This window comes from Phytophthora infestans, genomic scaffold, assembly GCF_000142945.1.
Source record: "Phytophthora infestans T30-4 supercont1.23 genomic scaffold, whole genome shotgun sequence".
Lineage (NCBI taxonomy): Eukaryota > Oomycota > Peronosporomycetes > Peronosporales > Peronosporaceae > Phytophthora > Phytophthora infestans.
The window spans coordinates 1,877,443-1,890,979 of NW_003303736.1; the positions used below are offsets into that span (position 1 = coordinate 1,877,443).

Here is a 13,537-nt window from a genome sequence, read left to right on the forward strand (position 1 = left end):
CAAATTGCAGGTTTCGTGAGATGCAGTACCGGAAACAAGTTGTAGTGGTGGTGGTAACGCTGCGCAAAATTCTACCAACGGAGGAACTCACAGTTTCGTATGCTGGAAAGTTGTGGTTCACTTGCAGTTGCAAGAAGTGCAGCAAAGCACAGGCGTAGTTACCTGCAATTAACAAAAATCGCATGTTTGCATGGCTGAAACAAAGGCATTTCGTCTTTTTATTGTATCGCATCAGCAGTGCTACTCCTGCTCAATTGGACTTTACTACTTTACTCCAGCGAAAGTGCTGGCCCACATCTTGGTGGTCGCCCAGCTGAAGTAGATTGAACCGTCGTTCGTTGGCGCTTTCTTGCCACTGCCCGAGTCATCAAAATGTCGTGTCCCATCGAGTCAACTAGAGCTGAGCGCTGCATAGCAAAAAGCAAGTGCACACAGTAGGCAAATTTGACCCAATACTTGCAAGGGCAAGTTCGTTTAACCACGTCTACAGGCCACCCTATTGGAGGCTGCCCTCCAATTTCCATGCGAGCATAGTTAGCTCCAAGTTGAGCCGTTACTGCTAGATATTCTTCTGTGCGTCTTCTAGCGGGTACGAACACTCGCTTGGCAGGTTTGGCCTGTACAGCGACGATGCCTCCATCTCTGTAATGAAATTCCAAATTCTCCACCAGCAAATTGTCCCGAGAAAGTTCTCTCATTCGCGTGGCCAATACAGATGAATGCTCCGCTGTTGTACGAAATGTTTTGCCAGTAACAGATTCACTTGTCGCGCATTGAAACAATAGACGCAACAATGTTCCCATATTCAGTTTCACATGCAGCGAGTAATGCTGCTTCAGGTGTCTATTGAACTGCTCTACGGGATTGTTTGCGCTTTGATTGTGGTCCTCGCGCAACGTTTTTCCACTTTCCACAAGGTCGATGGCTTCGTCAGTACCAATATCCACTGCCAAAATGTGCCACGGTATTTTTTGTCCCATTCTTTTCTCCTGCTTTTTGGCCACCTCCACCTATCCACACGCACATGAGCCATACCATCTCCGTTAGCACTCCACAAAACTCATTCCCACTACTAATAGATGCGCACCTCTCTTCTCAAATCGAATAGCCTACGGATCCTTGCTGGCGAGCTGTACTTGGCGTGTTACAGCCCGGCAACCTCTACACACGTCCTTCACATACACATAAATTGTCAAGCCGACAGCGTTAGACCTCCTTCGGAGTTGCAACCACTTGCACAAGGTGCACACACCTCTTGCCAACGCGGGCAGCCTACGGATCCTTGCTGACGAGCTGTCCTTGCCGAGTTACTGCCCGGAGACCTCTACACACTTCCTGCACATAAACATAAATTGACAAACCAACAACGTTAGACCTCGTTCGGAGTTGCAACCACTTGCATCAGCCGGGCACCTTTGTTGGCGACGCGCGTTGCCTACGGAGACTCGCGTCCGAGGTGACCTTGCCTAGTACTTCGCGAAGGGGCGCGTGGCCGTTTGCTGGAGTTGCGAGAATGAGGGCGTTGGGGTGAGGGGTTAATTCTCCTCGACGCTGATTGGACAAAAAGAAAGCTAAAGAGTGTGTTGTTGTGATCTACCAAAGTCTCTGTGAGCTCATACGGTTTTGTGTGAGCTACCACAATCTTCTGTGAGCCTACCACACTTTTGTGCGAAATGACTTCACCGCTCTGTAGAGTTATTGATTTTCTGTGCTACAACCACAATATCATGTGATTCTACCTGCTTGTCCTTCAGATGGATTAAATACGTGTATTGTAGGCGAGAAAAAGTAATGTAGCTTCGCAATCAGGCGCATGCCATCGCAAAGCATAAACACTATTATTACTTTAAAAAACACTTAAAATAGTGGGTGCTTCTTGAAACCACAATTATGCCATCCGAAAAAAGTGATTCGTTAGATAAATGCGATGCACAAACGGTTGCAATACATGAACTGGAGCCACAATACTGCTGGAATCGCTACAGGTACTGTATTGCTGTGTTTAGTTAAAAATAATCCCTGGTTTAGCGTAAAGCACACGTTTAAGAAGCTCCTGGGCCACGAATAATTGATACATTCAAAAGCGTGTCATTTGAAGGATACAACGATTGTGCAGCCGCTAAAATATTCATTTGTCAAATATGTTGCTTTACTAAATTATAAATGCTCTTACGTAGGTATACAAGTACTGAACTTCTCGATTGTTCAGACGTGTTTAAGCTTTACTTCTATAGAAAAGTAGGAGTATAGGCACCTGGGTTAATCAAGCTTTTTGCTTCGTCGATACGACAGTGCATCTGGTCTATTAATTTCAAAATCGCGGTAAGCGTTTCTATTGAATCGAAGTGGAAAATGCGACTGAATATGAGCACGAAACAGATAAATTGTAGACGATAGTAGACACAACCTGAGCACGGAACAGGAAAGTGCAAACGGTATTAGACACATGATTTTCAGATTATTTGGAGGAAGTACTGCTCTTTGGAGGGATTTGCTGTCATCATTATCATGACGATAAATCCGTCACCATTGATCACAAAGCTACTTTTTTCTCACGATACTACTTTTCCGATAGCCTTTTACAGATTCTCGCGAACCAGAACGAGAATAAATCGTTAGATCAACGACAAAAGTCGTGGTGTCGCTCAAATACGCTCCCTAGTAGCAGCTACTGTGTTTGCGAGATGGACTCACGCCTGTGCTAAAACCAATGGACTATTGTACGCCAGTGTGTCTCGTTCTCCTCTCACTAAGCAATTTGCTCACACTTGCAACCACCCGCCGAGCCCCATGCGTCATTCTTACGTCTTTGTGATCATCGCGTCTACTTTTCTGGCTACCAGTGATGCTCTCGTGACTAACCAACGGCTCTTGAAGGCCCACCACTTCGACTCTGCGACCGACGCCGATTTTGAAGAAAGAGGAGCTCCTAAAGACAAATTGAAGGAACTGGCAAGACAGTTTGGACTCAATTGGAAAGATATGAAACATGATCCTCGCTACTTGTTCAGGATTTACCAGGATACCTAAAAAAACTACCAGGCTGCGCTCAACAAACTGAACGGGGAATACAAAAAAATTGGAGTTGAACGCCTTAAAGGCGCGGAGCATCGTGAGAGAGGTTAGCCCTGGACAAGCAACATGTGTTTCGTGAAAAGAATGGACCTCTCAATTGTCAATTAAAACAGCAATACAGTGTGTCTATCCCTTTATCCTCGTTATTTAACCAGAACATTGTTCAACCACTAAGTCCACTTGAGTTAAGAGGGTTAGCTTAACACTGTCTGGATATAATTTCCCTTGACTTTGAATCTAAGCTTGGTAAGCAGCCAGTCCAGTTCGTGTTGAAAGATACACTTGAAGTTCTCGTCTCACTCTTTTGCTTTTTCAACTGCACTTTTATTCTCGCTCTTTTTCAACCAATCACAAGCCCGCCACCCATCCCCAAAAATTTAACTTGGTCTCAGTATCCAAACAAGCCAGGCTTCGCCTTCTTACAAAAACGAGAAGACTGCGGTAGAGAAGCCCCAGTCGTCGCCCTCCCCAAAGAGCGATCTACTGACTGCTACAGGCAGTCCCCAGCCCCGCGAGTACTTTCATCGTATCCACCGTCAAGCGTAGCGTCTGGCAAGTGCTTCAACCAGAAGAAAACCAAAGCACAACCGTTGTAAAGACAGGGCCTAAAACATGTCCGCTCCTACCTCTGAGAACGCCGTGCCCGACGTCGTATCGCCCTCCAGAGGTGAGTCTGCAGACGCACGCGACGTCTTGCGCAATTACGAGCGCTCGCTGACTGCAGCGGTGCTGTCCCCGCTCTCTGCAGCTGCGCGTAGCCCGAGAAACGTCGCACATAGTGTCGCCATGCGATCCATCAACTCAGGGGAAGCCAGAGGCGCCTCAGCGCGTCACATGTCTCCTCGAGCAGTTCACCACTCCTCAGATGCCTTCGCTGACGCGCCGCCTGTGGTCTTAGCCACGTTCTCGCCGCGTAGACGCGCTCTGAGCGAGCAGAAAGAGACACTGGAAGCAGCTAATATCCGTGTGGATTTAGCCGAAGAAGAAGGCAAAGCAGAGGAAGAGGGTGGAGACGGAGAAGTCGACACTCTGCGCCCACACGACAGGATATCGGACGAGGCCTTCGCGTCCTCTGGAAGGGGACAAATCAAGGTACACACAGAGAAACTTCCGTCTACTAAGGAGCATGGAAGACAAGGGCGCAGAGGCCGACGACGACAGCGAAGGCGGTTTTATCTGCATGGACGAGTTCTCAGCTAGACGTAAAGCTTATCCCTTGCCATGTACCGGTCAATGTACCGGTGCATTCGTCCATTACCGCTGCATAATGGCCTGGCTAGGACAGTCCGGTAGTTGTCCGCTATGTCGCGGTACGTGCGACCCGTTGGTGCTACAGCCAATGCAGAAACTGGAGCTACAAGATATGACCAAGATGGCCTTACAGCCAGTGCCTCTGGACGCTGGCATCATCCGTTGCTATGTGAAGCAAGTGTATCGCGGGATGTTCAAGCAGTACGGCTATGAGCTGTATCTGCAAGGCCAGATTGGCACGCAAGAGGAAGATAAATTCCTATTGGCTGCAAGACGCCAAGTGCGCTCCAACATGACAGCCAACTACACAATTTGTACGGACAAAGAATGTACGGACGCCAAACGGATTGGACGCATGGGCTCCAACTTTTTGGGTACATGTTTCACATTGTATGACAACGGACGAGACCCGCAGAAATTGGCCAAGATACAAGATGCAGTGAGCTCAGATGATTTGGTCGTACAGAATGTGCTACAGATTCGGGAGGAGCTGGGCTGTGTCACGTACGAGCCGAACCGCACCAGTGTGGGCCCACGGAAGATGCGTGTCGTGATCCCTGACGTTGATGAAGAAGGCGGTTCCTCAAAGATCGTGCGACCGATGAGTCGTCAAGACCGACTCGTGACTCGTCTCTCCACGGGTGAAATGAAGGATCTGATGCGCTTCTCGAACCGCGAGCCGGTCTTCCGTGAGGACCTGGGGGCCTACTGCCTGGACTTTGGCGGTCGTGTGTCCATGGCGTCCGTCAAGAACTTCCAGTTGATCAGCAGTGAAGACCCGTCCATGGGCAACATTCTGCAGTTTGGTCGTGTGGCGGACGACATGTTCACGATGGATTTCCAGTGGCCTTTGTCTCCGTTTCAAGCCTTCTCCATTTGCCTCAGCAGCTGTGATACCAAGCTGGCTTGTGTCTAAACTTTGTGGACTCATATATCCACAAAGTTTGCGCAGGGGAGTCCCTGAGTTGTTTCGTCAGGGACAGCTCAAGAGCACAGGGTGAAACATGATCTGGTCGTTGAATAACTGTTATATCTAATAAAACTCTCCGTTAGAATTTGCATTTAAAGAGAAAACTGATTGAAGAACAATTTGCTCTACAACTGAGTGTAACTGCTCTTTAATTGAAGATAACGATGACGGTGCTGCTGCCCTCGTTCATCGCGGATGGCAACTGGTTCCTGCTGGCTCTGGCCGTACCTGTGGCTGCTCTTGGGGCATTGGTGCATCCTCGTTGGCGTGTACACCTCGGCGATGTCTCTCGACGCAGCACCAAGCGTTTATATCTGCTATGGGGGCTGCTATTACTCAGCGCAATACTCGGAGTTTTGGGCATCTCTCTCGAGGTTTATCACTCGCATGGATGTCCCAATAGTGCTGTATTCCGCTACGAGATCGAGAATTTGGCTCGCTTCGTGTATCAGCTATGCACACGCGCTGACCTACCGTATTGGGCGGCTTTCGGCAACTTACTCTTCGTCATGCGCGGCCAGCGTCGTATCCCTGTAGGAGACACAGACTCGGACATTGGCGTGGTCAAAACGGACTTCATACAGCAGTTCGGTAGCGTTAGTAACTTCTCGGACGTTGTACGACGAGAAGCTCATCTCGAGCTCCAGAGACCTGTGCATGTGGTGTATCACACGGAACGGGAATTGGTGCAGATTTACTTGGACGAAGCGGCGAAGGGTTCCCACGCAGATATCTGGTTCTATCGAGAGGAGGTGGATACAGAGACCGGCACTAAGTGGCTAGTCAATGACGACCGTACTATTCGAGGAAAGTGGTTGCTATACGACCAAGTGCTACCGCTACATGAGGAGCCAGCGTTCTTCCTCAATGTACCTGTGACTGTCCCACGTAATGCCAGTTATCTGGCTAGGGCGGAGTATGGAGCAAACTACATGACACCGATCACTATGAGGATGGAATGTTTAGAGAATATGATCAATGGGTACACGTTCTACAAGACAACGTTCCTTACAAAACTCCGTTATGGCAGTACATTTGTGGCGTTAGTTGCAGCGATGACTCTGCTGGCTGCGAACTACATCCCGCTGTTGAGTAGAGCGCTAAAGTTAAAAAAGGGAGGCCACGGCGCGTACCTTGAGGCTGCCCAACGGGGATCTGACAAGTATTTCGTCTAAGCCTTAACATCGAGGACCTGATGGCTACATGTTTTCTGTTCTCTAGTACTTGTTCTTGCATTTGCCTTTGCCTTTAGTTTGACGAATGTTGGTGGTCTGTGTAGACATAGAGACCATAAGAGGGGGGATCTTCGGGGGTCCTTGTAAAAGCAGCTTTTGGATGTCTTGCCACTCCATGGCCTCGAACTCTTCGTTGTGAATGAGGCTGCCGGCTTCTAAGCGGTCGAGATACATGACGCCGTTAAGATGGTCGAGTTCGTGTTGGAAGATACGCGCAGGGAAGTCTGTGAGTGTTTCCTGAATTTTGCGGCCTTCTGCGTCTTGATATTGCACTCGAATCTCCTCGGCACGCTCGATAATGCCCTGGTAGCCAGGCACACTCAAACAACCTTCAAAGTCGCGCTTGCTGGACTTGGACATGGCCACAATCTTTGGATTAAGCACCTCCTGATATTCCAACTTGCTTAGGTCATCCTCGTTCTCCGGCATGTCCTTGATCATCAGGAACATACGCAGGTTGTGGGCGAGTTGCGGAGCTGCGATGCCCACTCCAGCCTCCAGGCGCTGCAAGTCAGTGTTAGCACAAATATGAGTGTAGATAGATAGATGGTACGTACCACTTCCTTGTCCAAATCCTCTAACAGTCTTCGGACTGCCGGCGCGCGCACATCGGCTACCGACTTTGACACTCGGCGTAAAGCTGGATATCAGCATGAACATCATACTTTGTCAGTCCACAGGTATAATCAGACGATGGAAGTCGAGCAGTAGATAGGCCGAGCAAGCGCACTAAAGATAATATTGCAATCCTCCGCTGATGACGCCTTGAAGCTGCAATATATGCGTACCGGAGTTCCCGAGGAATACGAGCGTCATCTTCGTTTTTTAATCTCTAACCATCAATTAATTTCTAAGTACGAATTATGTGTGCTGTTATGATAGCTCCCGGGATCATGCTCACGCATAAAATCATGGTGCTATCATTATCGTATCCTTCATGTGCCCATTCAAGCAGGAACACAATAGCAAAGATGAATGGGACTCAAGATGCACCGGCGGGCGCTCCTCTGGCCGCGCACTTTGAGGCCAAGCGGCGTATCATGGATACTGTAAAGCAGATGGAGGCGCGTGGAGAGAAGTTGGAGGAGGCTACACCCGAAGAGATCCTCGAAGCGGCTAGCAAGGCGGCGGAAACCGTGTTCAAATTTGACTTCAGCATCTCTGCCGAAGACGCCGAGACGAGCGACAAAAAGCGCAATCGGAATCACAAGCGCAATAAGAAGCGGCGATCCAAGAGGGCGCAGAGCGAAGCAGCAGTAGATAATGCTGACGCCGTAGCCAAATCGGTCGTTCCAGTGACACCATCACCACAAGACGGTAATGCGAAGGACTCCAATCGATCGGCATCCAAGCAGAAGGTGGCCAAAGGCACGACAGCTAAACCTACGGGCTCTTCGTTTCTGAAACTTCGCAAAGCAACAGGCACCGAGTCTGAAGTCGCCAAGATGCACCTTCGATACGGCCAGGGGCGGCGGAACTTGGCTGCGATCAAGCACCGTGAGATGCGCAAGAAGGAAGGCCAGGAACCCGTGAACACAGACTTTAAGTTTAACTTTGCCGCCACGTCATAGAAAGCAAAAGAATGATTCAGCGAAAGCAAATAGAAGCCTTCTAGAGTAGAATAGAGCGCTTGGCGTTCACCACTTCAAAGCTGACGAAACGAGACAAACCCAGCGAGAATCCGAACGATATGGCACTTCCACTTAGACAGTGTCTACGCTATTAAGACACAGATATCATACAATAATTGGGCGGGCGTCATAAGGCCGCACACCTTTCTCCAAAGCTCAAGAGCAACCAAATGACCACCTTGCAGACCGCCCATCTCTACTCCATACAAACATAAAGTTTACGCAACGTGTCGCCTCACTCAGAGAGAGCGCCGCGCAGATACCGTCGCGTTCAGTCTTTCATTCACCGCTAAGGATTGAGAATCGCGTTGACCTAGAGCGTAAAATCCTCGGCCAAGCAGAACCAAGAAATACTCCAGGTGGTGTGACGCACGGTATTATAGCGAACAGCCAGACCACGGACGTCTGAGCCGGCTATAATTAGCATCTTCAGGTGGGCATCTCGACGTCACTGTGGTATTTTTACCCAACGGAGCGCATTGCCTCGTCCTGCCGCTTAATTAAACGTTATTATCGTCTATCACTCCTGTGCATTTCGGAGTTTTCATTCCTCCATCGCTCCTCCAAGGAAAATAACAAAACAATGGGGTGCCGACAATCCAAAGCTGATGCGGTCGTGGACCCCACCGCTGGGTCGACCCAGCGACAAGCTCGTGGCAGTCTACGAGACGACCTGACGTCCGACCTCATCCAGCACAAGTACGTGGACGACATCAACGAATTCTTCCACTTCAACGCCATCATCGGCACGGGCCACTTTGGCTGCGTCAAACACGCCGTGAGCAAGAAGTCTGGCAAGGAATGGGCCGTCAAGGTCGTCGCTCTGAGTAACGAAGTGGACCGAGACGCTTTACGCAACGAGATCAACATCCTCAAGCGACTGCATCACCCTCAGATCGTGCGTGTCATCGCCTCGTACGAAGACAAGGAGCACATGTATATGATCATGCAGCATTGTAAAGGGAAAGAACTGTACGATCATCTGTACCAGGAACACCGCACCTTCTCCGAGAACGACGTCCGGAAGATCATCCGTGCTCTGTTGCGAGCTCTGGCGTTCTTGCACTCGAACTTCATCACTCACCGCGACTTAAAGCTGGAGAATTTGCTCTTAGAGAACGCCGAGAACCCGGGATCTCTTCGTCTGTGTGACTTTGGGCTCAGCACACGCTTCAAACGAGGCGAGAAGCTGGAAAAGTCGCTGGGAACGATCGACTACGTCGCGCCCGAGGTTCTAGACGGCGACTACAACGAGAAGTGCGATCTCTGGAGCGTTGGCGTCATCTGCTTCGAGCTGCTCACTGGCGTGTCTCCCTTCCACGCCGCGACGATCGATGAGACCATGGGCAATATCTACGACGGAGTGTTGGTCTTTGAGAACGATGTGTGGTCCACATTCTCTCCGGCTTCCATCCTCTTCATCAAGGCGCTAGTGAAGGACAACGTGGACCAGCGACTGTCAGCAGAGCAGGCGCTGGACCACAAATGGCTCAGCGAAGGAGAGATGGCCAGTGTCGATGGCTCGGGCGCTGCACGGCTACAGAGCGACAAGTGTGTGTTGCTAACCAACATGCTGAGCTTCAGTCAGTGTCGCAAACTGAAGCAAGCGGCGTTGCTGTCGGTGGCTCTGGGGATCTCGGAGGATCATCTTCAGCAAGAAATGGCCGCCGAGGTTTTCCATTCCATGGACAGCAACAAGAAAGGGTCCTTGTCTCGAGACGAGTTCTGTAGCGCTCTAGTGGAGTGTGGCGTGTCAACTGCCGACGCCGCGGAGCTCTTCACACGCATCAATCAGTCGAAAAGCGGCCACATCAACTACCTGGAGTTTATGGCTGCTGTCATGGACCAGCGAGACATTGGACAGAGCACAATTAAGGAGGCGTTCGGCATTCTAGACGGCGAGAAACAGGGCCGTCTGTCGCTTGTTGGACTGCAGGATTTGTTCAAGAACTCGATGGTAGCGGAGGAGGTCAAGGAGATGATTGCGTCTGTTGACACCAAGGGCGATGGGTATGTGGACTTTGAGGCTTTCCAGGGGCTCTTCACTGCCTCTGGGTCTACGCTGCCTCAAGTGGCTGAGGAGGACTCGTCCACTACTGCTGGTATCGGGAACGGAGATGTGGAGAGTCCTGACAAGCCAGTGGCGACGTCTCAGAGCTTCTGCACTAGGAACACGGAGAGTACCGTGGACAGTGTCACTGATCGAACGACGCCTTCCTCGACTTCGGGCTCGTTGGGTTACGCATCAGGGAAGCCAGAGGAGAGCGAAGCGATCAAGACAGAGCTAGTGCACCAAAGCGACGTCACAGTCGCGGTGGTAAACGGATAAGGAGTAGTCGCTGTGGGATATTTTATTTTGAAAATAATGAGGAAAAGAGTTCTCCGTTCTAAAATTGGTAGTTTAGAATCTAAACTACCAATTTTTAAATGATCGATGTTAAAGTCACACTATGCACTCCTCCGTCCGAAAATATAAGCAGGATGGGCAGGCGAAATTAATTATAAGAACAGAAAACCCTTAAGCGAGCAGCTGAATGGTCTTAATTGCTGATTAGATTACGGCAATAGTTTTGGTTGAGATTTGAAGCAAATCGGCCACAGTTCGTTAGAGCATCTCCAGCGGCAAGTCTCAACTCCGGTTTTAACGCAAAAGAAACGTGATTGAGAGTCTCAATCACGTTTCTGTTAAGACTTGCTGCTGGAAGCTAATAAAACTTGGTCAGGTCTCAATTTGAGACCTGACCAGGTTTTATTAGCTTCCGCGCGAGTCTAACGTTTTTCGGAAGTCTAAAGTAGCGATTCGAGTCTTAAGATAAAACTCCAGTTTTAATAGATTATGTGGCCCACTCACTTCAACATACGCGGGAAGATTCCAACAAAACCATGGGGAAGGGGCCTGAATGGGGCGACGACGACACTATCCAGTTGGGCAAGGCATGGCTCCCAAGACCCTATACGCGGTGCCGGTCAGAAGAAGGCTACGTTCTACATGAGGATGTATCAACTTTGGCTTCAGATTAAAAGCAAAGAATCGGATGATCGATCTGAACTCGCTGTTGCTGGCAGGTGGAAGAAACTGCAACCCGCAGTGACAAAGTTTGAAGGCATTTATTCAAAGCTGAAGAGTAGAGAACGCTCTGGATGGAATGAGGAAAAGTACATAACATCGGCAGTGGAGATTTACGCTGAGCGTCACAAGCAACAATTTGAGTTTTTAGCGGCATGGAAGGAGCTCCGTGACAAGCCAAAGTGGACTGCTCAGCTCACAACGACCGCGGGTTTAAAACGACGTGGCACCGATGCATCCGTTGTGTGTCGGCCACAGGGCCAGAAGGCTGCAAAGCGATCAAAAGGTGTGCTAGCAGACGACATTCAGCAACGGTTTGTTGCTGCTATAGAGAAGAAGGCGTTGCTGATGGAGCAACAACTACACTGCAAAGTTCGTGGTGAAGATGTGAAATTTGAAATACTTTCGCCGGGATGTCAATTTTCCAGCAAATGTTATAGAAACCTGTAGAGATGTAGCGCATATTGAACGGTGCCACGTAGAGTGTCTAAATATCTCTACGGTCTAGTTTGCAGCGGCCGACAAAAACAACAGCATTTAAATGGGCGTACTTAAGTGGGATACGACAGTACTATCAAATGACTTAAGCTTCCTGTAGCGCAAGGTCCGAAGCGTGGTCTAAGAAACAAAACGGGTCATTTTGGGACCTTTTGTTTCTGAATGACTGATTTTTGTATGGTAAACAAACTCATGTAGTTTGTGAAAGGTTTAATACTAGTACCAATCGCGCAGCTAAACCGGGGCGCGGGGCGCGGGGGCTGGGGGGGGGGGGGGGCGGGGCTTACCGCCAATGTAATAAAATATGTTTCTTCCTCTGTCCGAAAATATAAGCTGGGCATCTGTTTAAACCGTGTCCGAAAATAAAAGCGGTATGCTTACAAACTCAAGTTTCGAGAGCTTACAAACTTTCAGTGAATAGTAGCTCACAGGTCCCCTTTGTCTGAGGGAGCGAAGTGACCAATTAAAGGTAGTTTGTAAACTGAATGTATTTATAGGTATGTCATAATCCAATAGTTGGCCTCTGACGACTCTGGTACCATGTACCAGATATACCGAAGTGTGACGTATCACACTTCATGTAACCAGGGGTACACTTGAGGTTACGTACCCCGTTATATCCTCTTCCACTTAGGTTCGGTTTACCGACCAATCAGAATGAGGATATGTACGTCACAAACTCTCATTCTCAAAGTCGATATATATCGACTTGGCTGCGCGAACGCGGCGGAGACTCACTTTACAGCTAGACCCTCGAGCAGCACTTGAGCGCTCTTCTCCTCGGTCTCCATTTTGACCTTTAGCATGCCCCGTGTTACTGGGAAGAGCGGTGCGCCGGAGAGGCGCAAGCCAGAAGCACTAAGCCTCGCAGCAAAGGATCTGCACTCCAGGAGGCTTCTAAGGTGGCGCCGGAGGCGACCGGCTCATCTAATGACGCGGCTGCGAGCAAGCGTGCAAGCAAGCGCCGCAGTCCGTTACCTTCGGTCTCTCCAGACAACCGTCCGAACCCGCGGTTCGCTGAACGTGAGCTCAATTTGGGCAGTGAGGACGAGACCGAGTTCGGGAGCACTCACGATGCTCGTGTGGTCTCCGTGGTGGGGCACACGAGCCTCATCATCCCGATACGCCATGCGTATCCGATCATATAGATCCGTTGTCACCCGTGTGATGTGGGCCAACTCGTAGTCTGGACGCCGAGAGAGGGCGTCCGCAAGCATGTTGAGCTTGCCCGGCTTAAACTCAACGCAGCAGTTATACTCCACGAAGAACGACAGCTACCTCGTCGTCCGTTGGGAGAGGTGAGGCAAATTAGTCGCCGTCCTCAGGGATGCGTGGTCTGTGTAGATCACAAAGAGCCTGCAGCCCGGTAGATCAACCCGAAACGTTACAATGGCATACGCTATTGCCAGGAGATCCTTGTCGTGAACAGGGTAGCTCCGCTCGGCTGCCTTGAGCTGCCTGGACTATAACGAGATGACCCGTTCATGTCCAGCCGTGTCGACCTGCAGCAGTGCACACCCGATGGCATAATCGGAGGCATCACAGACGATGTAATGGGCCCCTCCATTTCATAAGTAGGTAGATCTCTTTACATAAGTAGGTGCATCAGCACACGACTAGCGTGTGCTGAAATGCTGTCATGCCATTGGCTGATATATGGGGAGCCAGACCCATTATTAGCCAATTAGACTATGACGTGTATTTGAGTGGCCAGGGCTGTGGCCTTGGTCCTAAAATAAAGTCAGAGTTGTTTTTTCCTTAAACCTAAGACTCAGTCGTCCTATTGCGAGCTTCCTCAACACTATAGTGT

The 13,537-nt window shown here is 49.8% G+C and overlaps 5 protein-coding genes across 5 annotated transcripts; 4 read left to right on the forward strand and 1 right to left on the reverse strand.

Moving 5' to 3' along the window:
* Window positions 1–3,564: 3,564 nt before the first annotated feature.
* Window positions 3,565–5,387, forward strand: PITG_11466 (tubby-like protein; the record flags this gene model as incomplete). The annotated part of the gene is made up of 2 exons (XM_002900994.1): window positions 3,565–4,167; window positions 4,214–5,387. The coding sequence occupies 2 exons, from the start codon at window positions 3,688–3,690 to the stop codon at window positions 5,240–5,242; spliced, it is 1,509 nt and encodes a 502-aa protein (XP_002901040.1).
* Window positions 5,388–5,460: 73 nt separating this feature from the next.
* Window positions 5,461–6,471, forward strand: PITG_11467 (uncharacterized protein; the record flags this gene model as incomplete). The annotated part of the gene is made up of 1 exon (XM_002900995.1): window positions 5,461–6,471. One exon carries the CDS (start codon window positions 5,461–5,463, stop codon window positions 6,469–6,471), a length of 1,011 nt encoding a protein of 336 aa, XP_002901041.1.
* Window positions 6,472–6,513: 42 nt separating this feature from the next.
* PITG_11468 (peptide deformylase, putative) lies at window positions 6,514–7,347 on the reverse strand (the record flags this gene model as incomplete). Its single annotated transcript, XM_002900996.1, has 3 exons — window positions 6,514–7,035; window positions 7,089–7,171; window positions 7,320–7,347. 3 exons carry the CDS (start codon window positions 7,345–7,347, stop codon window positions 6,514–6,516), a joined length of 633 nt encoding a protein of 210 aa, XP_002901042.1.
* Window positions 7,348–7,502: 155 nt separating this feature from the next.
* On the forward strand, window positions 7,503–8,102 carry PITG_11469 (uncharacterized protein; the record flags this gene model as incomplete). The annotated part of the gene is made up of 1 exon (XM_002900997.1): window positions 7,503–8,102. One exon carries the CDS (start codon window positions 7,503–7,505, stop codon window positions 8,100–8,102), a length of 600 nt encoding a protein of 199 aa, XP_002901043.1.
* Window positions 8,103–8,621: 519 nt separating this feature from the next.
* PITG_11470 (calcium-dependent protein kinase, putative) lies at window positions 8,622–10,491 on the forward strand (the record flags this gene model as incomplete). The annotated part of the gene is made up of 1 exon (XM_002900998.1): window positions 8,622–10,491. The coding sequence occupies one exon, from the start codon at window positions 8,746–8,748 to the stop codon at window positions 10,489–10,491; it is 1,746 nt and encodes a 581-aa protein (XP_002901044.1).
* Between the last annotated feature and the right edge of the window lie 3,046 nt (window positions 10,492–13,537).